The sequence below is a fragment of the Juglans regia genome, chromosome 16 (assembly GCF_001411555.2).
Source record: "Juglans regia cultivar Chandler chromosome 16, Walnut 2.0, whole genome shotgun sequence".
Taxonomy (NCBI): domain Eukaryota; kingdom Viridiplantae; phylum Streptophyta; class Magnoliopsida; order Fagales; family Juglandaceae; genus Juglans; species Juglans regia.
In genome coordinates, this window is record NC_049916.1 from 17,342,734 (window position 1) to 17,367,088 (window position 24,355).

Below are 24,355 nucleotides of genomic sequence, written 5' to 3' on the forward strand. Positions count from 1 at the left end.
AACTGGTTACAAGAATCGAATATTAATTCAAAGAGTAATGCTAGGTACAGTCCCCACTTGGGGACTGCATATACAGACCTAGGTTATTTCAATTTTAAAATTTTTTAAAATTACAAAATTATCCCTCCTAAAATAATGTTTTCTCTCATTTAATAATATGCATGCACATGCAGTCCCCACTTGAGGACTGCAAATAGAATTTCTCTAATTTTCAGAACTCGAAAACTTCAGGATATTGACTATTGGATACGACCGAGTTAAAAAAAATAAAATAATAATAATAATAATAATAATAATAATAATAATTAAAAAAAAAAAAAGAGGGGGGAGATGCAAACTCCTAATTTTGAAGTCTAAAGAGAGAAAAATAAACAATCTTGAACACACCACTAGATTCAATGTTACTGTTGCATGTCTCTGGACTTAATTCATCTCAATTAATATCATTTCATTATTATAATTTTTTCAAATTTTTATACAAAATATAATAAATAATTTAACTTTTTCAAATCTCAAAATAATTTTTTCAAATTTTCACATAAAATATAATAAATAATTAAACTTTTATTCTACTATTCACAAACCATCTCAATCTATTTTAACTCATTTTTTAATCCAAACCACTCCTAAATCTCATCTATAATTTTAATAGTCAAAAATTTTATGTGCAATCAACTTTATATATTCTTTTATGCGATTCACTAAAATGATTAATTGTATCACTTTTTTAATATAAAATAATTATTTTAGTTAATTACATCATTAGAGTGTGTAAGAAGTACACAAAATTGACTATATGTAGCAAAACTCTAATAGTACTATAAGTCCTGCTAGAGTCATTGCTCCCAGTTATTGTTGGGAGCTACATATAGTTGTAGGATTTTTTTTTTATTATTTCATACATCTATTTCTTACCACTTTTAAAGATTTTAAAAATATATAAAAAAATATTATAATATTATTAAAAAATATTTTCTTAATCATTAAATAAAAAAAATTAAAAAGCAGTAGAAGTTAAGCAGTAAAATAGAAAGGAAATAGTAGTATTATCCTAGTACTATTATTATTATTATTACTTAATTCGGTTGTTAGGAAGTTGTTATTGAATTCTGCCATTTACAAAGAACTTCTTTGTTTATATTTCAAAGAAGCCTAGAAATAACAATTTTTGAAAGAGAAAATATATTTATAAATCATATTTTTTATCCATCCAACATATCGCTAATGTGAAATCAACAATGCTAAAAAATGATTGATATTTTTATTTTTTTAAGACTATAATAAATCTCACTATAAATAGAGTATTATAGCAAAACTCTTTTTTTTAAGTAAAAAAAACATTGATTCATCAAGTTTTTATTAATTATAAGAGTAATGTTACGTACAGTCTCTAAATAGAAACTGTATTAAAAGTTTAGTTAATTTTATCTTTAAATTTATTTTAAAATTAAAATAATATTTTTATTAAAATAATATTTTTTTTATTTAACGAAAAACTTGTACATATCATCTCTATATAGAAATTATAAATAAAATTTCTCTTTTATAATTCATTTATATTTATATAGGCATAAATTATTTTGCAGGAAAAAGATCCCAGCACGGATATGATTGATCTAACAGACAGGTAGAGTGATAGCTGGCCGTAAGCGCTTACCGCCAAATTTTGCATATTTCTTTAATTTTTAAGTTTTTTTTATTTTTTTAAGAAAAGAAATTTAAAATAGGAAGGGAGGGAGGGAGTATGGGGTTGGGTGTTGGCGGTGGGGGTGGGGGTGGGGCGTGCGAAGGGTATTTGTACTGTTAACCAAATTGTTATTCTTTGTTGGATAGCGTGAGAGAATCTCCAAATATGCGCCCACCGTAACATATGCCGTATGTAGGGGGTAAATAATTCGGTCCGGACCCACATAACTGCTTCGGTCAAGTTAGGCTCGGACCGAATTATGGACCGGTTAGTCTCTATCCTAAAATATGTAGACCAATGACATTTGGTTCAATCTCAAAGTCTATAAATTTATTTTAGACTGACCGGATCAATTCGAACCGAACTCATGTATATATATATATATTTTTTTAAATATTTAATGCATTATTTTTACATAGTAAGTTTATAACTTAAAATATAATTTTTAGCTAATTTATTATAATTGATTATATAAAATAAAAAATAATATACGTTATCAATTAATAATAAATTATAAATCATTTGATAATTTATATCATTATATGTCAATAGTTAATATATCATACATTTATACATACTCTACTATTTACACTTAATTAAAATAATTAGGTAATTTTTTTTTAAATACTTAAATTGCAAGTAAGTATAAATAATCTATATACAATGAAAGTTTCCCTCTCCTCGCTATGCTCGTCTCCCCTTAAGGAAGATACAACTCTTCCCTATGTACAATGAATGTATAATGAAGATGCATTTTATACATTAACCATATATAAAATGTATGACATTATTAATAATTATGCATATTAAAAAGTAAAGTCTAAGTTAATAAGTAGTAACTATTAACATCATAAATATATTTATAATATAATACTTTTTTAATGAGTTAGTTACATAATCTCCATTAATAATTTACTTAATTTTAATTTAGTAATTTAAATAATTTTTTTATTAATTTATTTAAAAAAATAAAAATAATAAAATAATTAGGCCGGATCGGACCAGACCGATAGCTACCGGTCTAGTTTGGTCCCTATGGATGTTCGGTTCGGTCTGGGAAAAATGGTGGACTGATTTCGATCCATCACCGAACTGAATTGGACCGATTTACAGCCCTAACCGCATCCCTTGCATTTCTATTCCTTCCCTTCTTACTTCCGGTCAAACTTAAACATAAACGAAGTTGTCTCAATTTCATTCTTTTAGAGAAGTACTTAATATATGCTATATTACACAGAGAAAATCTTCTTTGTAGCCGGTTTACTAGAAGCACACCCTCTCCCTGAGTTAAGGATCATGGCAGTGAGGCTTGCTCTCTCCCTCTCTCCCTCTCTCCCTGAGTTGAAGGATCTCGGCAGCACCCAACAGGATCTCAAACTTCGTTGGGAAGAGGAAGCGGATCTAAGGAGTGAGAAAGGCAAAGGAATGCGGGGGATTTGGGTGGTCGGAGTTAAGGATCATGGTAGTGAGGCCTGCTCTCTCCCTCCCTCCCTACGTTGAAGGATCTCGGCGGCTCCCAACAGGATCTCAAGCTTCGTTGGGAAGAGGAAGCGAATCTAAGGAGTGAGAAAGGCAAAGGAATGCGGGGGATCTGGGTGGTTGGAGTTAAGGATCATGGCAGTGAGGCCTACTCTCTCCATCCCTCCCTGAGTTCAAGGATCTCAGCAGCACCCAACAGGATCTCGAGCTTCGTTGGAAAGAGGAAGCAAATCCGAGTGAGTGAGGCAAAGGAATGCGGGGGATCTGGGTGGTCGGAGTTAAGGATCATGTCAGTGAGGTTGTAGACTGTCTCTGCATGTGGTGATGATCCCAAGATGGAGTTGTGCAGCTAAGAAAACGTGGTGAATAAGAGAAACAGAGAAATGACAAAAGGAAGAGAAAGGATCTCTGCATGGGTGTGCCAGAATGGCGCGATATGGGAGAAGGTGGTTGATCAGTGTTCTTTGTGATGGTCCGAGCACTTTCATGTGGCGGTTGATGGTGGGTGACGTCAGTTTTTCACTTCTTCTACTATTGAAATCCATGCCACTGTTGTTTCGACTTCTTGTTACTATTGCTGCATAATGGTGGTGTGAATGGGAGAAACTAAGTGGTGTTTTGTGGTGCTATTGAGGTGATTCCTTGAGGTGTTTGACTTCCTAAAACAGAGGCTCTCAGGTTGCATGTGGCGATAGTGCAACGATTCTGACAATGGCTCTGTCTCTCTGTCTGTCTCTCGGCCCTTTTCCTCGGCAATCCCAGACAATGGGGTGAGATTGGTGGAGGGGAGAACACAAGGGAGGGGAAGACGCGGGAGGGTGGGGCAAAAATTTCAAATGCATAATAGGAAAGGCAAGATTGAAACGCGTGTTTAGAAGGAAAAAAAAACGTGTTAGCAAGTGTGCGGTGTGTCGTGAAGTAGGCAGATGTATAGCAAAATTCTATTACAAAAATGTAATTATAAATAACAAGATGAAGTAAAATATTATTTTTTTTAAAAAATCTATATTTTCCTTCTACTGTGAATATGGTATTCTATTGTCACATCACTAATACAAATTTAAATTTTTAATGTATTTCGTACATTTAATATGATCACGGCATGAAATAAGTGAATTTAGATTTGATATAGATGAATTTAAGTCAAATATTAATGTATGTGGCACAGAAGCCAAAAACCATGCTGAAGTGAATGCCAAATACATATAATAGTTATATTACATTCTAACAACAACAAAGACAAAATTATTAGGCACACGACACAATCTTAGACATGTGGCTTGTGAAACCCCATAGCATGATCGCCGGTCTCAGATACGTGGCCACTTAGACCAACATGAGTCGCATCGTGGGTCTTAGATCTATAGCCATTGAGACCTCACAGTTTTTCTTTTTCTTTTTTTTTTTCCTTTTTTCCATATTTTTTTATTATATTTAAATATTTTTTAAAAATAAAAAAAATATACCAATACATTTAAAATCACTTTTTTAATTATTAAGTAAAAAATAAAAAATAAATTTTTTTTACCAACAGTCAAATAGAACGGTCAAACGTAGAGGGCATATAAGCTTTTCTCTTGTAATTTTTTGTAAGATGGCTTACCATCTATGCATTTATGGGTTGGATTGTGGGATTTTAGGTTGAATGGCTCATGTGTTGCAATTAAACGAATGACTAGACGGTAGTGTTATATCAATCTGTCCGCTCGTTTAGTGAGCATGGGCGAATTGAGGATGACTATATAGCCACCACCATGTTCAGGCGGGAATGGGATAGGGAGAGTGGCTACTCCTTGTGCATTTCGCTTTTCAAAAATATCTTACCTTTTCCATGAAAAAAGAGTTATAATTACCTGAAATGGTGAACATTTGGGAGAGTTCATTAATTTAGGGGTGTAAATTTAAATCAGGAAATCGAAAAACCGGTTTGGTTTGGAACTGGTTCCTATATTATAAAAACTGGCCGGATCCGATTCGGTTTCGGTTCCGTAATTTCCAGAACCGAACCGGACCAGTTGGAAAAAATATATATATAAATTAATTTTATATATTATACAAAATATTTATATATATAAGTTTTATATATAATATATAATTATATATTAAATTTTTATATATAATATATATAATTATATATCATATATGAAATAATTTCATATTATAATTTATAAATTATAACATAAAATATTAATCTTAAATATGAACATTTGTAATTTGTTTGATCATATATTATTAATATAATTATATATAAGATAATGTTATTATAATTTATAAAATAAAAATTTAATCTTAAAGATGAAAATTTAATTGATCATATGCTTTAAACATAATATATATTAAATTATTAATAATATTTTATCATGAGAAATAACACTTTATTATATGTTTTTTACATTTTAAAAAAATCGAAAAACCTGATCGGACTAGATTGGAAACTGGTAAAACCGGAGTTACCAGTTTAGGAGGGTAACCGGGGCATAATCGGTTTTGAAAAATACAAAATCAGTACATACCGGTTCGGTGACTTCGGTTTTAAATTTTTTTCAAAATTGAACCAGACCGATTACACCCCTATTCATTATAGAGAAGTGGGTTTGAATCTTTCTAAAAAGATTGAGATTTTATAATTCATTTTACAATCAATATGATAATGCTAGTTCCTTAAAATTACTAATATTTTTTTTTTTATATATATAAATCTCAAAGTTTACATAATCGTCCTTCATTCTAAACAACGTTGTTAAATTATTTATAAATATCATCGTTACAAATTCTCACTTTTCCTCTTTATCCACAGTAGGTAGGATAGTTCATTCTATTAATAATAATATTAGATATAGTAGTAAGACATATAAATTCTATCTTTTAAAAAAAATATATATATATAAATTCTATCTATTTTTTTTTAAATAGAAATTTAATTACTGAAAAATTTATTTTTTCTCGTAAATTTCATATTTTTCTCAATTTAAAATCTCGTTTGGATACAGAAATAATTTTATTTCATCTTATAATTATATTTTTTTAAAATTTTTATACAAAATATAATATATTTTAATAATATTTTATTTAATTTTTAACTTTAATCAAAAATCATTTTATCTTGTCGTATTATCCAAACGAAAATGTGCTAAATTTTTCGTACTAAAACTAAATAAATCATTGCACTTTTCTTAAAGAGATGCAAAAGAACACGTGGCATACAAGAATTCAATTGCCCGCTAATAATATCGCAACTAAATAAAAAAATAATAAGGTAGAAAGAGAAAGAAATATATTATTTTAATAGAATGTATATCCAGCAATATAACCCCACGGGTCACGCCCAATGGGTATGTTTGTCACTTTGGGAAAACTGAATATTCTCCAATCTATTATTAATTTTAAAACATTTTTTTTTTCCATTCATGGGGGTGATACACAATGCTCAAAGCATTCTTACAAATAATAAATTGCACGAAAACTTTAGCAACCAAAATCGAGATTCCAAACCCAAATCCGCCTCGTTTGTTTTGAAAAAATATCTTATCTCATCTAATTATTACAACTTTTTTAACTGTTAATATAAAATAAAATAAACAATTCAACTTTTTCAAATTCTAAAACAAAAATGATATTAAAAAATATACTCTAACAATATTTTATTCAATTTTTTAACTTTAGGCTTCATTTGGTTCCTCAAATACTCTCAACTCATCATTACAACTTTTTCAAATCCCAATACAAAATATAATAAACAATTCAATTTTTTCAAATCTCAAAATAATAATAATATTAAAAAATAATATTCTAACAATATTTTATCATCTCAACTCAACTGAATTTAACTCACTTCAACATCCAAACACAACCTTAATCTCATCTCATCTCTGAAAACAAACGAGGCGCCATTTTGGTCTGCTCAAACCCAAATCTTTATGTTAATTACTTAAGATTGTGAAAATAATTTTTATTTATTTCATAATTCTATATACTAATATTAAAAAAAATTATTTATAAGTTGAGATATGGATAATATATATAGTAAAGTACTTACGCAGCATAATTTAATTTAGAAGAAAAATTTTAAAAATTCAAAACTTACTATTTAAGTGATGTACTGATTGTGTGCATTATATAACCGGTTTGAGAATATAATAATTTTTTAAAAATACGAGTTGATCTAATGATTAATGTCTATTATCATATCAGTACAGATGATAAAAGTAAGATGAGAGTGGAGTATGCGACTCCACGATCCGGACATTGCTTTCGGTTGAAGACCATGAGTCGAGGGGGACCGGAACTAAAACAAGAGAGAGTAGTAAAAGAGATTTTAGAAAGATTGAGAATGAATGATGAAAATACATTGTACCACATAATTGTGTGGTGTTTTGGATTGTTGATTGGGAAAATCTTAGTGTAGTCCAACATGGTTGTTGCTCTTCATGATTCGGTGATAACTTTTTATAAAGCTTTTGATCTGGCGAAAAGGGACAGTAAAGAAGAAAAAGCTAACTTTGGATGATGATAAAGAACTCCCAAAAAGAATACAAGAAAGTGGACAAACTTGGGTAGGCCCAGCACGTTCAGTCTATATGTATGTATATATGCACGTACAGAGAAAGTAGCCCATCAGTCAGACTTTCTGGTTTTTTTTTTTGTCAGATAATTTTATTATAATAATTCAAATACTATGATTAGAAATGTCTATAGTCTTGTTACAAATTATCAACTGTTTACTTCACATATCTTATATATGAGGTAATTTTTTTTTTCATAAGGTGTAAGTGTTTTTCATAAGATATAGAATATTTTTTTTTTATAAGATATGAGATGTGAGGTAGTGAATAATGATTGATGAAAAAAAATTTCTATAAAAATATAAATTTGGGACTAATGGAGTAGTCTATCTCCTAGGGCTGTACAGAAACCGACGTCACCGCCTGCCATCGATGCGAACCAATCGGCCGTGTCAGGAACCTGCCGGAATTGGTGTAAAACCGGTCGACTTGCGGTGGAAATTTCAAGAAACTGATGTTTAACGATTCGGTATCGGTTTGAAGTTGGACCGGACCACTGAACCGATCGATATAATAAAATCTTTTTTTTAATATACCCTTATCGAAACAATGCCGTTCTACTTAAATTTAAGTGGAACGACGTCGTTTTAGTTAATAAGTATTACAACAGATACTGGAAACAACGACGTCGTTTTATTAAGGACGTAAGAAAAAAATAATAAGTTTGAAATGATGTCGTTCCATCTAAACTTAAGTGGAACGTCATTCCCTAATTCGATTCTGCAACACTCTCTCTCTCTCTCTCTCAGTAGAATTGCCAGAGAACTGCCTCGATCGGTATCCTCCTCCCTATCGTCGGATTTCACCCCTACTATCTCTCATGTTCTCTTGGCTTGTAAACAAATAAAGTGAGAGGGTGAGAGACATATAAAAGGGGTCTCACACGGTTTATGGCTTTCTAAGTAAATTTTGTAGACCTTATTGAATGCTGAATAAATATTATGAGATATATTTTAAACAAGGTTTTGACGCAAAATTTTGAGACATTAATATTTAAGAATAATGTTAGATATAATCATGAGTGGGACAAGAGTCGGATACTCTTTTTAAAAAAAAGTATGATCTACTATTAAAAAAATTAATTTTTTCATGTAAATTTTATATTAACTCATATTTTTTTAAAAAAATTACACAATCTACTACGATAACAAATATATTTTCTCCATCTTATAAATAGTTTTGGGAGCAAATGAGATCTGGGGTGGGAAAAAAAAAGGTGATTTCCTTGTGGGGCCATGAGTAAGAAAGTTGAACAAGTTGTTGCTAAAGTGGGCCCATTTTTGTAGTCATAGAGGCAAGGGAATTGGAAAACCTACTGCATGCTTACACCAACTGGGAGTGTTTTCCTTGTTTGTTAGTTCTGTTTAGGTTAGTATTGGTTAGCAGACATCAGAATTCTGAGGTTGCAAAACTCCAAGTGGAGAGAAATTAAGTGACAACTACTCAAAAGAAAAACGGGAAGTAAAAGATCACATCTTTCTTTCTTTCTTTCTTTGTTGGTTCCCAACTTCCAAGGAAATGGTGATGCAACACTGACCTGTTCGTTTGTTTTGGTGTGTGGGTACGTAGCGTCGTAGTCTTTGTTTTTAATTGGCTCAGGCCTTACGAAAAGGACCCTTGAGGCTTTCAAAGGCCCACACACATGCACACCCTGACAAGCTCAAGGTCGTCTGTCATACTTCATTGGGCTCATGGCCCATATCCTGTCTTCTTAAACTCATGGGTGATGCAATCAATGTCATCATCCATGGCATAGAGGAGCTTAGAAGACGTGAATGATTTGGTGAATCGTCGCGTAAAAAATCCGATTCCGAAAGTTTGCTCGATTAAGACTACTCTATTGATCGAGATTTGCGATTTTAGCTTTTTTTTTTTAGTGGAGTTTTAACTTTTAATCCTATTAGATTCGAATTGAGCATTTAAAATATTTAGATTCGAAGATGAGTTGAGATAAGTTGTGAATAGTAATGAGATAGGTTGTGAATAGTAATAAAATTTATGAGTTAAAGTTGATGAATAGTAATGAATAGTAGTGAGATGAGTTGAGATGAGTTGTGAATCCAAACCGGGCCGAAAATTTTTCAAATAAAATAAAATCAAGAATTCAACTTTTTTAAATCTCAAAACAAAAATAATATTAAAAAATATATTCTAATAATATTTTATTCAACTTTTTAAGTTTAATTTTAACTCATCTCATTTTATCTCTGAAAATAAACAAGACTTTCAAATTGATTCACAAAAAGATTAGGCTTTTAGATGGAGTTGTATTAGGATTGTCTTTAGGATTTTTTATTTTTTATTTTTATTTTTACGATTTAAAGCCTTTGAGTGTACCTATATATTTGGCAACTCGTGGGTTAATGTTTAGGTATTGATTATTATGGATCAAAGTCCCCTCAAGTTCTTGTTTAAATCAAAAGATTTCAAGTGAGAGAGATAGATACAAAGCGCGTCTCACAACATTTATAGCTAATTTATGCTGCCAATATTTGTACGAGCAACAATAAAAATTATTCGACCAATTTTATTTGTCTTCCTCTTTCCCACTTAGGTTCTCAAGTTTTGGGTAAGAACTTAGTTATTAGGATCTTTTTCGATTATTATTATTTGAAATGTAATTGAAATGCTCTTTGAGAGGGGATTTGTCTATGTTCATGTGATTTCAAAATTTGTTTATTTTGATTTTATGGAATGAGATTTGCTACTCATTATCCCCACACACCATACTTATATATAAATATATATATATATATTGATTTTATTCTTCTTAAACTAATTGAGTTTTTCTACTCATCATCTATATACCATATATTTGATAAAAAAAATAAAAAATAAAAAATTATGTATAGTATGTTGTGTGTAGAGACGATGATTTGAATTTTTCTAAGAGTTGTATGATCTCCGTGAAACAAATTTGTTTCTACGATATGTGTTGTGCCTACGTCATTGGATCTCGAGTTAATGATAGAGGACAAACAAAAATGCTACTTACAACCGGCATGCGCAACCTTTGCGCAACTGGCTGACACAATTGAGTCCCATCATCTTATTTTTCCTTCCGTATTTCAGTCTTTCTCTCCCCTTTCATTTTTCCACCTTCTCAAACAACTCTCTTTTCTTTTATACTCAACTGGAAGCATTCTATTACTCAGAAAAATCTAACAGACGTGATCCTCAAAAATCTAACACAATCCTCAAATGGTAGAATGCATCTTCTATTACTCATGATCTTCAAACATTTAAAGCAAAAAAATTCTTCCGTCATGGAGGTTTAAACATTACATAAAACTAAAAATGAAAATAAAAGGTTCTTCAAACTTAAAAATCGCAAATCATGCTTCAGCCAAGCCTTTACTCTTGTGGTACAGACGGACGAAACGCAACGACACCACCTCTCAAATAGCTCTTCGACCTCAACCTTAGACAAAATCCATTTCAAAACCCATATACATGCCGACATTCACGAAATTTTCTACTACCATGTGCTAGCCCTTTTTTTTTTCCGCTACGTGCACCCCACATGCACGATTCCACCTTCATGTGAATGCTGCCCTTCCATCCCTTTCTGTTCTCCATTTTTATATCAACAAATACACATGTATCCCACCCACCTCACATAAATCACCAACCCAAGCTACTGCAACTCCGCCAGCCACGTATCGGAACAAACCGAGAGGAAGAAAACAACTCCCATGCGTCCTCTCCACCACGGAATCACAAACCGTGTACATCCACACTGCAACCTTCCATGGGCTGCACCACCGTATCCGATATTCAAGTATAGTTTCACCACCCTCTTCAAGCCGAAAGCCAACTTGTGCCATGGGTTACACCCCTGTAGCCCAATCTTCCTCCACGTTTTCAACTCACACAGCAAGCCCCATACTCCTATGTTTTAACCATCCAAAAACAGAGCAAAAACAGCCATTGTTTCACCATTCAGACCACCGTCCTCGCACGGAACCTCAGCCACTCACGTCTCCACGTCCAGGAAACACCAAAGCCCAAGCCCCACCTTGCCAACCACCGAAAATAACCCCACTGTGGAGTTGTCCATGCCACAAAACCCCACGAAGCTGCACCCTCACGACTCCCCACAACCACTGCCTCAGCCCTACGTTTGGTCCCGCAGCACTGCTACTCCGGCGCACCACCACTAGAACCCCAGATCACCACTGCGAACCACCCCATTCTTACTCGTAGCAACACCTCACACAACTATGTTTTTCCCACCCAAAAACAAAGCAGTCGTCCACGCCAACATCCCAGTTTCCTCCACACCTCAACCGCACGGGCCCCCGTTCGTGCTCCTCAGATCAAGGCCAAACGCTAGCAGCGATGGAAGCCGCAAACCATTGTCCCGACTACCGTAAGCCGTTCTCTCTCCCTTGCGTTAATCTCACTATCCCTGTGTCTCTCTCTTTCTCTCACATTATCTCCCTTTCTCTCATCACTCTTTCTCTCTCTATGCTCAGCCGCCCATCTGCCAGCGTATAAACCTCAGCTACCCAAATTTCCATCGCAGCCTCTTCATGGTGCCGCTGTCTCTTGGTTTTCCTTAGGTAAGTGCTGCCGCCACATCATCTTGGTCTTTCTTTATTCTTTTGTTTTTCGTTTCGTTCTTGTTTATTAGATTTTTCTCATGAGTAATACTGTAATAGAATGCTTACAGTTGAGTATAAAAGAAAAGAGAGTTGTTTGAGAAGATGGAAAAATGAAAGGGAGAGAAAGATCGAAAGACGGAGGAAGAAAAGGAAAATAAGACGGTGGGACCCAATTGTGTCAGTCGGTTGCACAAAGGTTGCGCACGCCGGTTGTAAGTAGCATTTTTGGAGGACAAATTCTTTCAAATTTGGAGAGAATATAGGATCACATTGCCGTCCAAGACATACATTAGGAGTTAGAAAAGAAAAGAAAAGAAAACTCAATTCAAGAGTTAAATGTACCTTTTTTTTTTAGGAAATAAACTTCATTCATTAATGAAAGTTGTGACTGATACATATAGGGAAAAACTCAGATTACAATTACTCATGATTGGGGCTCTACCAACACACAAATTCATTTGTGATTAGTATGGTTTTAATTTCTATAACTTTCTACAGACAAACAATCTGAGAGACCACACTCTATTTAAAGCAGAGACTTCAAACCCCACCCTCCAGAGGAGAGGACTTTCACTCTATGGATTAAATGTCCAGGAGATTATTTCCTTTTTATTATTAACCCAAAACAAAAGAAATAACAGAGAACGTAAATGATACAAGGGAAAATTGTAAAATATAGCTTGGAAAGTTGTAAATCGGTATTTTCAACCTTAGAGGAAATAAAAAAAAGCAAACATAGGGACTGTGGTGGTGCGTGAGGGACACGTGCCACCCTAAAAGTACAACGGATAGTCGAATCTGAAGAAACTGATGGCCCTGGTACCAGAAATGTCACTTGTGGCTGCGGTAGAGCTCCCCTTGCGATGGCGCGTGGATGTCACTCGCATACTTTGGACCTCCGACTCCGACAAAAGTTGGAGCCGAATTGCCACTTTGACTCCGACTCCGAACTGAGTTGGAGTCCGATTTCGATCGGAGTTAGGAGCTCCGACCTCCGATCGGAACTCTGAACGATGGTCGGAGGGAGTTTCGAACGGATGTCGGAGCTCCGACTCTGAATTAAATTTCCGAACTCCGTTCAGAAATAAATTTCTAGTTGTTGTTTTCTGTTTTTTTTTTTATTATTTAAATTTTGTTGTTCAATTTCGTTTCAGATAGTGAGCAACATATATTTTTTTTTAAAAGTGAACCATCTACAAATATTTGGTTTATTCAAGAGTTTTCAATAATTTAAATATTCCTTCTGATTTTGTTACTGAATTTTGATTATATCTTTAATTTGTTTTATGTCCGCCTGAAATTTATTAATTTAGCATTAAAAGTGCTCATGAGTCAAAAATTACACAAATTTAAAATTTTATAGAGAAAAATGATGGTACGAATTTCTATAATTCGATTAATTTCAGTTGAATAATAAATTATAAACGTTTGAGAGATGATGGAAAAGTACTAATAGAAATTATAGAATAAAGAGTACTTATCCCACGTCTTTGCTCCGGATATAACTACATAAATATAACTATATAAATAGTTTAAAAAGTAAATAACATGTATGATGTAGCCATAAGTTATAACAGTCCCATTTATAACGTAATTATAATATGACTCAGCCTTGAAATATAACTACATAAAAATTAAACACGGATTTCACTCAAATGCTTTTTGTTCCATTGGTCATGCCTGAAATGAAGATAGAAAGTTGCAATCAATAGATGAAAAACAATTGATAATAAAAAATTAAACACGGTAAAAGAATAATTTGTTTCTTACCAAGAAAGGAGGTTCTCTCAACTCTATCCCAACTCTTAAGTGGCGTCCGTTCCAGATTCTCAATCATCGGTAATTATGTTAGGGTTCACAATTAGATCTATAAAATCATAAAAAGTAGAAGTTAGAAACATTAAAAATAATTAAATCATCATTTAAAAGCATATAAACTTATCCGATTCAAGCCTATAGCTCTCGGCATCAACGCCAACGGTATCTAGTCCAATGGGCGTTTCACTTATCCAATTCTGTGTGCAAATGAGGGCCTCCACGGTTGACGGTGACAATAAACTCCGATAAGCATCCAACACGCGACCTCCAGTGCTAAATGCCGACTCTGAGGCAACCGTAGTGACAAGAATGGCTAGCACATCTCGGGCCACACGGGAAAGGACTGGATACTTGTTGGAATTAACTTTCCACCAAGTTAATAACTGAAATACATCACTAGGTGCCTCGACAGCTTCCATAAAATATCGTTCAACCTCAGATGTACAATGCATAATATTCCTTGTTGACATGAGTTGATGATACTGCCGTATAATACGATGGCCTCTAACCCCTACAGATGGGTCAGTATCACCTGAGGAAACTATCGATCCTATCGGCCTCAAATGTGAGGAGCTACCAGCTGCGGATGAAGGCTGAGCCCTAGTACTGTAGTGATTATATAAGTCATCAACATCACTTCTTAGCAATCTAATAAACTCTGCAGCCTTCACTGCCCCGAGGACGGAATTTACCTAAAATTCTAGAACAGCCAACTTAACTCGGGGGTCAAGGATCACAGCCAAAAATAGCAATCTATTTATCTTCTCAATATTCCCCCAATATTTATCATATTTCATCTTCATCCTCGTAGCCATAGCAGATAACAATCCAGCAGAGTCATTACAACTATTTTTCAACTGGAAGTGAAGTTCCGAGAGCTCGCTGAAAAATGAGTTCGCAGTCGTATATTTGGATCCAGATAGCCGCATGGTTATCTCATAAAAAGTTCTTAAAAATTCAACAAAATAACTAACACTGGTCCAATCATGTGCGTCCGGCGCACCGAACCCCTGTCCTGCTGGCTCCAACAAAGCATACCTCAGGCCCCCATCATCGACCTCCATCCGCTCGAATGCTTTTTGGTACTTCTGTGCCTCATCAGTAATTATCATTTCTACAAGCATGTCCCTCAACATCTTCTCACTGTATTGAGGGATGACCAATTTCTTAGTCTGTGTACCATCAGTGGTTGTAGAAGTTTGGTAACTGAGGTTGGTCTGATCAGTGGCTTGCAATCCATTCGCTATCTTATATCGTTGGCAACCATTTAGATGTGCTATTAACACACTGGTACCTTGCTTCTTCGAATGACATCCACAGTAATGACATCTTGCTACCGAGTTCGCAATATCACCAGGAATTTTGGTGAAATGCTCCCATGTCCACGACCTCTTTTTAGAAGGCCGTGGTGGTTGATCTTGCTCAATGGGCATCTCCTCCTCTTCGTTGAACATATCTTCATCCTCTATATCAACTGGGAGTGGGAGTCGACTACTCTCACAAGATGTAGCGGCTCTAGATGTAGTTGCTCTAGATGTATCTGCCCTAGATGTGGCTCTAGGGGTGGAAGTACCCACCGGTGTAGGAGTTGTAGCATTGGCATCCGCCACATCCCCTTGTGGACGATCATCTCCACTATGTCTAGGATCCATATCACAATCAATAAAGTTGAAAAAATTAAATTAGAAGCAAAAAATTAGTTTACAAATAAACTAGGCTATTGTATTATTGTATAGGACATGTATTATTGTATCATAACGTATTATTGTATCGATGTATTATTACATCGAGCTTCGGTTGACGTGCACTTGACTCAGCGGAACCCATCCAGACATCCAAAGAGGTTCGCTCAACGTGGCGCTGGAGCAGAACCCATCCAGAGAGGTTCGCTCGACGTGCGCTCGACGTAGCGCTCGACCAGAACTGATAAAGTGATAAAAACTACATGATGAAGCTGCTTAAGTGAATGAATTGTTTAACAAAAAAAATGAATTAAGCACTTAATTATGTATTGGTTTTTAATACTTGACTCTATGTAAAGTTATGACATTTTACACTTAAAAAGAGTTGTAATGCAGCTGGTCCATACCATAAATTAATATTCCAAAATTTTACCCTTTTCATTGTTAACACTTTCAATTTTATGTAGGGTATTTTTGGAAGAGCCACACAAATGGGACGTGCAGCACCCAAATGCTAAAGCAGCTAGGGATTAGAAACAAAACAAACACAGCGTGGCCTCACAGCAAATCCACTCAAGCGAGGTGCTGAGCTGAAGATGAAACGCACGATCGTGGCCTCACTGCGAGCTCGCATGCGGTGCTGGGCTGGAGAGGTGCTGAGCAAAACGCACAGCTGCAGACGCACGACGTGGATCGTGCAAGTAGCTCTCACGCAGACCCACTCACACAGACGAAACGCACAGCAACAGGGCACTCACGCTGGGCTGCAGTGGAATGAAACGCGCAGCAGAGGGGCAGATCAAAACGCACTGCAACAAGACGCGAAACGCATAACTGGGCTGGAGCGAAACGCTGTGCTGAGAGAAAAAGGGAGAGGATAAAGAGAAAAGAGGAATTTTCGTGCAGGGGCAGTTTTTTTTGGAGTTTTCAGTTCTCATTTTTTTTCTTCTTCCGGATGTTTACAGGGAGTATATTTTTTTTCTTTTCAGAATTATTTTCGTTCGTTTCTTCCTCTTCAATTTATTTTTCCAATTCATTTTATTTTCCGCAAGTTTGTATGCTTTTGAGTTTCGGATTTCAGCACATTTGTGGGATACAGTATATTTTTATTCAGTAACTTTCATTTGAAACAGTGATGATGATGTTAGATTTTAATTTTCTTGAGCATTTTGTTAATCTAGAGATGATAGGTTAGATTTTTAGCTTGGGATTCAATGAGTAACCCATGACTATTTGGGATTGGATTTACTTCAATATTTAGTGCTTTTGATGATTAACTTGATGGATTATATCTCAATGTGCATCTAGAAAATATTAGAGTTCTTTGTTCTTGGTTTAGATCAATTGTAGACGTAAAGGCACAATTGATACTTGAACAAGTAACATGACTTTAATGTTTTTCTTTCACTTTCTATGATTGTTATATAATTTGTCAAGTAGTTTTATTAAAATAAAATTGTGGTTCATTGCTATATTATCCGACTATGATTTCTAGGAATGAGAGAATGGTTGAGAGAAAATGAAAAGAGAAGTAAATCCATCACCAAATTAGTGGGTGAAAATTGCATCCCAAGTGTTTGTTTAATTGTTTCTTACAAGTTTAAGTCAACTTCCATACGATTTCTTTAAATCCCTTTAATCTTAGCAATTTTAGAAAAATAGATTCTCTTTTATTTTCAGCTTTACTTATGCTTGAACGTCTCGACAATTTCACTCATAATTCATTCTACACTCCCTTAGTAAATACCCACATTTAGGTGTAAATATTGTTAGTGGTTAAGTTTAGGAATTTATTTCTCTTTGCTTATTATTTTAAATTTTCGTGTCACTCCAAACGGTAATATGTGGTCTTGCGAAAATGAAATGTTTGATAAATTCTCATTGTCCCTGTGAATTCGATCTTGGGATTTACCCTTGTATTACTTTGACAGCTTCTACGCTTGGAAGTCGAAATTAAAAGCTGATCAAGTTTTTGGCGCCGTTGCCGGGGACAACTGGTGTTTAGCAAAGCATTCTCATATTGTTGAGAAGACGTTTGTAGCGTTGTGAACCTCTTCAGAACTTGGGTGACATTTTTCTTAACTTTATTTTTTTTTCTTTATTTTGTTGTTGTTTGTCTTGCATATTCTTTTATTTTCTGTTCTTGTTTGTATGACTGGTTGGACTAAGGACCAAACTTCTCGGTTGGTTAGGACAGAATCACAAGCATATTTTACCTCAGCATCACTTTCTCTTGAGTCATCTTTTGACACTAATAGTACCATGGCTGAAAATGAGAATCATGATCGGGAAGTAGTGAATCAGAATAGGACACTTAGAGATTATTTACAACCTGTCAGAACTAGTACCCCCTCATGCATAATCCTACCTTTGAATGCAAATGTCTTTAATTTCAAACCTGGAATGATTCCATTAATTCCACATTTTCATGGCATGGATTCCGAGAATCCGTACCTTCATATCAAAGAATTTGAAGAGGTTTGTTCTACATTCATGGACCCAACATGCACTGAGGAGGTTATTAGACTAAAGTTGTTTCCATTTTCCTTGAAAGATAAGGCTAAAACATGGTTAAATGCATTAAGACCTAGATCTATAGGCACATGGCAGGAAATGCAAACTGAATTTTTGAAGAAATTTTTTCCAATACATAGGACAAATGCACTTAAAAGGCAAATCATAAACTTTACCCAAAAAGATTCTGAAACTTTTTATCAAAGTTGGGAAAGGTTTAAGGATCTTTTAAATGCTTGTCCTCATCATGGTTATGAAAATTGGCGTTTGATAAGTTTTTTTATGAAAGTTTGACACCTAAAATGCGCCAATTTGTACAAACCATGTGTAATGGAGAATTTTTTGACAAAGAGCTTGAGAAAGCATTTGAATATTTTGATTACCTTGCTGAAAATGCTCAATCTTGGGACACAACTGATGTGCATGATAGGTCTAGGCAAATTGAGTCTGGTCATGGAAAATACACTTTAAAAGAAGATGATGATTTGCGTGCTAAGTTAACCTTGTTGTCTAGAAAAATGGAAGCTATGGAATTGAAAAAGGTAAATGAAGTGCATGCTGTCCATAAAAATTTAGAGAAGTGTGGCATATGTGAGGATCATGGGCATGCAACTAATGAGTGTCCCACGATCCCCGCATTCAAAGAGGTATTGTTGGACCAATCTAATGCTGTAAATATGATACAAAAATCATATTCTGGTCCTTATTCTAATTCTTATAATCCAGGATGGAGAAACCACCCAAATTTTGGGTGGAGGAATGACCAGCAATTAGCTCCAGCAGCCTTGGCTCCAGGACCCTCTCAACTCGCAATTCAAGCACCTCCAATGCAAAAGAAGGGTCTTGAGGAGACGATGCATCAATTGTCAAACACGGAGACGTGCTTGAATTAAATTGCTTGAATTAAATTTAGGGCTCATAACCTTACTCTCACCGTAGGTGGAAGCTGAACAGAGGAGCAACTAGGAAAGCGGCACGGAGGAGCAACGACGAACGGCGGCACGCTGGCAAGAAAGACACGAGACGTGAGGCGCGAGACGGCTTCACTGGTTCAGTGAGACGCGAGAGAGAAGGGAGAAGGAAAAAGGAAGAAGGAAGCAGAAGAAGGAAGAAGAAGGGGGGACCTGGGCGAGTCGGGCATTTTGGAGGGCCTTTTTAATATGAAACGACGTCGTTCCATATTACGTGGAACGGTGTTGTTCATATTAAGTGGGCCTTTTTAAAATTTTTTTTAAAAAATTTTATAAAAAAATTTTTAGAGTCGGAATCGAAGCTACCAGGAGCTCCGACTCCGACTCCGAATAGTTATTCGGAGCTACTCTGAATCCCGACTCCGAATTCCAACAACTCCGACTCCGTTGGAGTCGGCGTCGGAGCGGAATTCGGACAGAGTCGAAATTTTCAAAATTTTGCACACCCCTAGTAGAGACGATGATTTGATTTTTTCTAAAAATTGTATGATCTCTTTGAAACAAATTTTGTTTCTACAATATGTGTTGTGCCTACGTCATTGGATCTCGAGTTAATGATAGAGGACAAATTCTTTCAAACTTGGAGAGAATATAGGATCACATTGCCATCCAAGACATACATTAGGAGTTAGAAAAGAAAAGAAAAAAAAAAAACTCAATTCAAGAGTTAAATGTACCTTTTTTTTTTAGGAAATAAACTTCATTCATCCATGAAAATTGTGACTGATACATATAAGGAAAAACTCATATTACAAGCTAACTTACTCATGATTGGGGCTCTATCAATACACAAATTCATTTGTGATTGGTATGGTCTTAACTTCTATAACTTTCTACAGACAAACAATCTGAGAGACTACACTTTATCTAAAGCAGAGACTTCGAACCCCACTCTCCAGAGGAGGGGACTTTCACTCTATGGATAAAATGTTCAAGAGATTATTTCCTTTTTATTATTAATCTAAAACAAAAGAAATAACAGAGAACGTAAATGATACAAGGGAAAATAGTGAAATATAGCTTGGAAAGTTGTAGATCCGTATTCTCAACCTTAGAGGAAATAAAAAAAAGCAAACATAGGGACTGTGGTGGCGCGTGAGGGACACGTACCACCCTGGAAGAACAACAGATAGTCGAGTCTGAAGAAACTGATGGCCCTGGTACCAGAAATGTCACGTGTGGCTGCGGTAGAGCTCCCCCTGCGATGGCGCATGGATGTCACTTGCACACTTTGGACCGCGTGTGTGGCTCAGGCGCCGCTCTGTTCGAAGAGATTTTTCCACCGTTTGAAGTATCAACGCCTTGAAAATCTTGCGGTAGAGCGCACAGTGGTCGTCAGGCTCCGAAGAACAATAGATCAGCATTTCACCATACTTTGAAAGAAAAACATACAAAACCATAAAAAATTAAAAGAAAAAACTAGAGCGAATATGAAGAAGGGATGAGGGAGGGAGGAGCCGAAGCTCCAACCCCCCTCCTCTAGTCTGGGTTTTTTGAGGGGGGCTGCTCTAGAAAAAAAGGGAGAGAGCGAGAGATGTGCTAGGGTTTCACAAAATTCCATCAAAGTTTCTCTTTAGAGTTAAATGTACTTAAAGGTCAAATACAAATACTTTTCAATTTCAAATCATTATTATTATTTTTTATTTAATAATTACCTAATCATTACAACTTTCATAAACTTTTAAACAAAATATAAAAAAAAAAAATCAATTTTTTCAAATCTCAAAATAAAAATAATATTAAAAAATAATATTCTAATAATATTTTAACTTTATAATATTTTTATTAAACTTTTTCTGTTCCATTTTCCAAAATCCAATAACACATCATAACTCAAACACATTTTACTACTATTTACAAATCATTTCATTTTTAATTAAGCAAATTCTATTTCTATAGCATCCGCTCTTGGAAATATTTTTAAAATAATTATATATTATATTTATTATTAATATTATTTTGAGATTTATTTTGGAAGTTATAAGTTGTTTTGAAAATAGAAGAGTTATAAAGAAATGGGTCTATAATAAATTATATAAGTTGTTTTATATAATTTTAATATATATAATATCTAGACATTACTACATGAAAACTTAAAACTATGAATTTCTATAATAAATACAGAAAATTCTACATTTTTAATATTTTATCTCTCCAAATTATAAAAAGTATTTTGGAATGAAAAAACTACAACAAATCTCGTCCCATTCCCTGTTAAGTCTAAATAAATGGTAGTGATAGGATTACTAAATAAATAATGGAATCATCCTTCAATTTCACCAAACATTAATTCTTTACAATTATTTTACAGCTTACTTTCAATCAATCGATACAATCTTTTGGACATTAAAATAAATTTTAATATAATAAAATTGTCCTAAACTATAAAAATTTTGGACATTTATTTTTAAAAAAATGAAATTCACAATTAAAAAAAAAAATACCCACAAGAATTACATTACTATCATTTCTCTTTTCCTGTTACCAAACATCAGTTGCCACAAATGTCTCTGTTCTTTTTCCTCGTTGTTAATCCACGATATTGTCCTTGACAGTGAATCTTCGATTCCCAGAGCATATTGCATCGTGCAAAACTCCGAGTCCTACGTCCGAACATGTGAATACTAAACGCTGCATCCGACTCTCGTCGTCGCCCACAACATTCCGAACACTCCCCCACCTGCATGCACCGTCGGCGACCTCGCACAAGATCAACTCCCCTGGATCCGACGGGTTGTGCAAGTACGCGAATTGACCCATCGTGTTCAACCCAATCGACGGTAGGCAAGCGCTCTCCCCTTTCAGCTTTCCTACCAGCTCCTCCGGCATCTCGCCTATCTCCCTTAACTCCACCATTTCAGTCCCCTTCATGGCTTCCCACAATTTTACGCCTTTCACATTCTCGCTGTCTCCGATTAGGCCCACCACCACCATGCTGTCATTGACGAATCCAATCGCAGAGGAGAAAACGTGATTACCTGGTCGCAGATCGTACGGCCCGTACCAGGTCTTGGTGCTGGGATCGAACGAGTGCGTTATGCCGGAGCTTTTCTCCGTCACGTACATCTTGTGCTCGTCCACGGCTACGGAGAGCCATAAGGAAGAGGGGGAATCCTTGAGGACGGTGGGGATCCATTGGCAAATGTCCCATTTACCGATCCTCAGGTCGTAGGTTTCCAACGGAAGCGGATCATCACCTAAGTCGAAGGTTCCGCCGGCGACAACAACGCAGTGGCCAACCAGCGCAACGATCGGGTCGGTCCGCCAAACGAGCGGGGCGTTGGCGCGGTACCATTTAAGGTGGAGCGGGTCGAATGAGAAAGCGAACTGGAGGGATGTCTGCATGTAGAGGAGGGTGGAGTGCGACGACCGGAGGGCCGAGACGTGATTGATCGGCGGCTGATCGATCTTCAGCCACACTTCGGAGCGCGGGTCATACGCGTGCGCCGTGGTGGCGTAAGGGTGGCGAGTGCTCTGTTTGTGGACAATGAGCCAGGGCTTGATGGGGTTCAGGTGCCGAAGAGACGAGAAAACGGCGCGATTCCAGGTGTTAGACACGCAACGTGCGTGCTCGAGATCGATGAGAGGAACGTGCGAGAGGATAATCTCCAAGACATCTCCATGGATCGAAGCAGTAGCAGAAGCTTCTTCTTCTGCCTTTAATTCCTGCTGATTGTTTTCTTCCATGGATAAAGAAATGGTGTTTAAGCCTTGAGGCCTGGTTTTAGAAGTATGGAATCTATGGATGGGATGATCCGATGATGTTTTTATCGAATGGACAATGACCTTTTATGGAACACTATCCATAGTTCGGTAGTCGTCTCCATTTTCCAATTGATTTTCAGCTCCGCATTAAATATTATATATTTTTATTATATATAAAAAATAATATTAAATACCGTTTGTAGGTTGTATTTAGATAATAAGATGATTTCAGATAAATAATAATAGAATATTAAATAATAATAAAAAATAATGAATAATATTGAAAAATAGGTAAAAAATAATAATAAAATAATGAATAACAGTGAATTATTTTATTTATTTTTATTTTTGAAAAATAGGGTCTATTTTAAAAAATATATATATATATTTTTTATGTTTGTCTCGATTTACTTATATATGTTTTTTAAATAAGTATGCGAGACATATACTCCTAAATATCATTTTTAAAAAAAGTATACTTGTAAGTTAGTTTATTGAAAAAAATCAAATATGATTATATAAGGAAAACCATAAAAAAAAAGAAGTATATATTTATCAATAGAAAGTTCGTGGTTTTGACATACCGTAAGTGGACCCACCACAAGGATGAAAAATATTATCTCCTTTTGGTTTAATTTAAGTTTAAAATAAAATCATGTGACCCGGTCTAAAGTAGTGTGCAACACATTATAGATATATAATGACATGAACCATATACTTTAATAGTAAATGTGAGATTGTTGAACTATGGCAACAACAACAACTTATATTTATATATTATTTATAATTTTCATTAGCATTAAAGGTCGTGATCACCTCTGCCCTGTTTCGAGAAATGTTATTATTTATTTTTAATTTTGTTATTTTTAGTCACATGAATTATAATATATTATATTAGTAAATATAATTAGTAATGTTGGAAATGCGTTTTAAAATGAAAAATTCTATTTACAGTCTCTCTTTGTTTGAAAGTTGAGCTCATCTCAATTCATCATTACAATTTTTTATAAATCCCAACATAAAATATAATAAACAATTCAATTTTTTTAAATCTCAAAATAATAATAATAATAAACAATAATATTCTAATAATATTTTATCATCTCAACTCAACTCACTTCAACATCTAAACCCACTCGACAAGTTCTTTATTAAATACAAAAAAAAGTATTATTTTAATAAGAATATTATTATAATTTTAAAATAATTTAAAGATAAAATTAACTAAACTTACAATATAATCTTTATTTAGAGACTGTATATAACATTACTCTTTTAAAATAGTATGAAAAATATTGTTTTCGTGTTGAATTAACGGCCCTTTGTTAGT

The 24,355-nt window shown here is 34.7% G+C and overlaps 1 protein-coding gene and 1 non-coding gene across 2 annotated transcripts; both read right to left on the reverse strand.

The window, feature by feature from the left end:
- Positions 1-18,496: 18,496 nt before the first annotated feature.
- LOC118344939 lies at positions 18,497-18,603 on the reverse strand. Its single transcript, XR_004798667.1, has one exon. It is a non-coding gene; the product is annotated as a small nucleolar RNA R71 (small nucleolar RNA).
- Positions 18,604-21,594: 2,991 nt separating this feature from the next.
- On the reverse strand, positions 21,595-23,085 carry LOC109021613 (F-box/kelch-repeat protein At1g23390-like). The gene has a single exon (XM_019004265.2). It carries the CDS (start codon positions 23,005-23,007, stop codon positions 21,850-21,852), a length of 1,158 nt encoding a protein of 385 aa, XP_018859810.2. The 5' UTR covers positions 23,008-23,085; the 3' UTR covers positions 21,595-21,849.
- Between the last annotated feature and the right edge of the window lie 1,270 nt (positions 23,086-24,355).

Coding starts and splice junctions, on each gene's coding strand:
- LOC109021613 (XM_019004265.2), bottom strand. CDS start 23,007: ATGGAAGAAAACAATCAGCAGGAATTAAAGGCAGAAGAAGAAGCTTCT.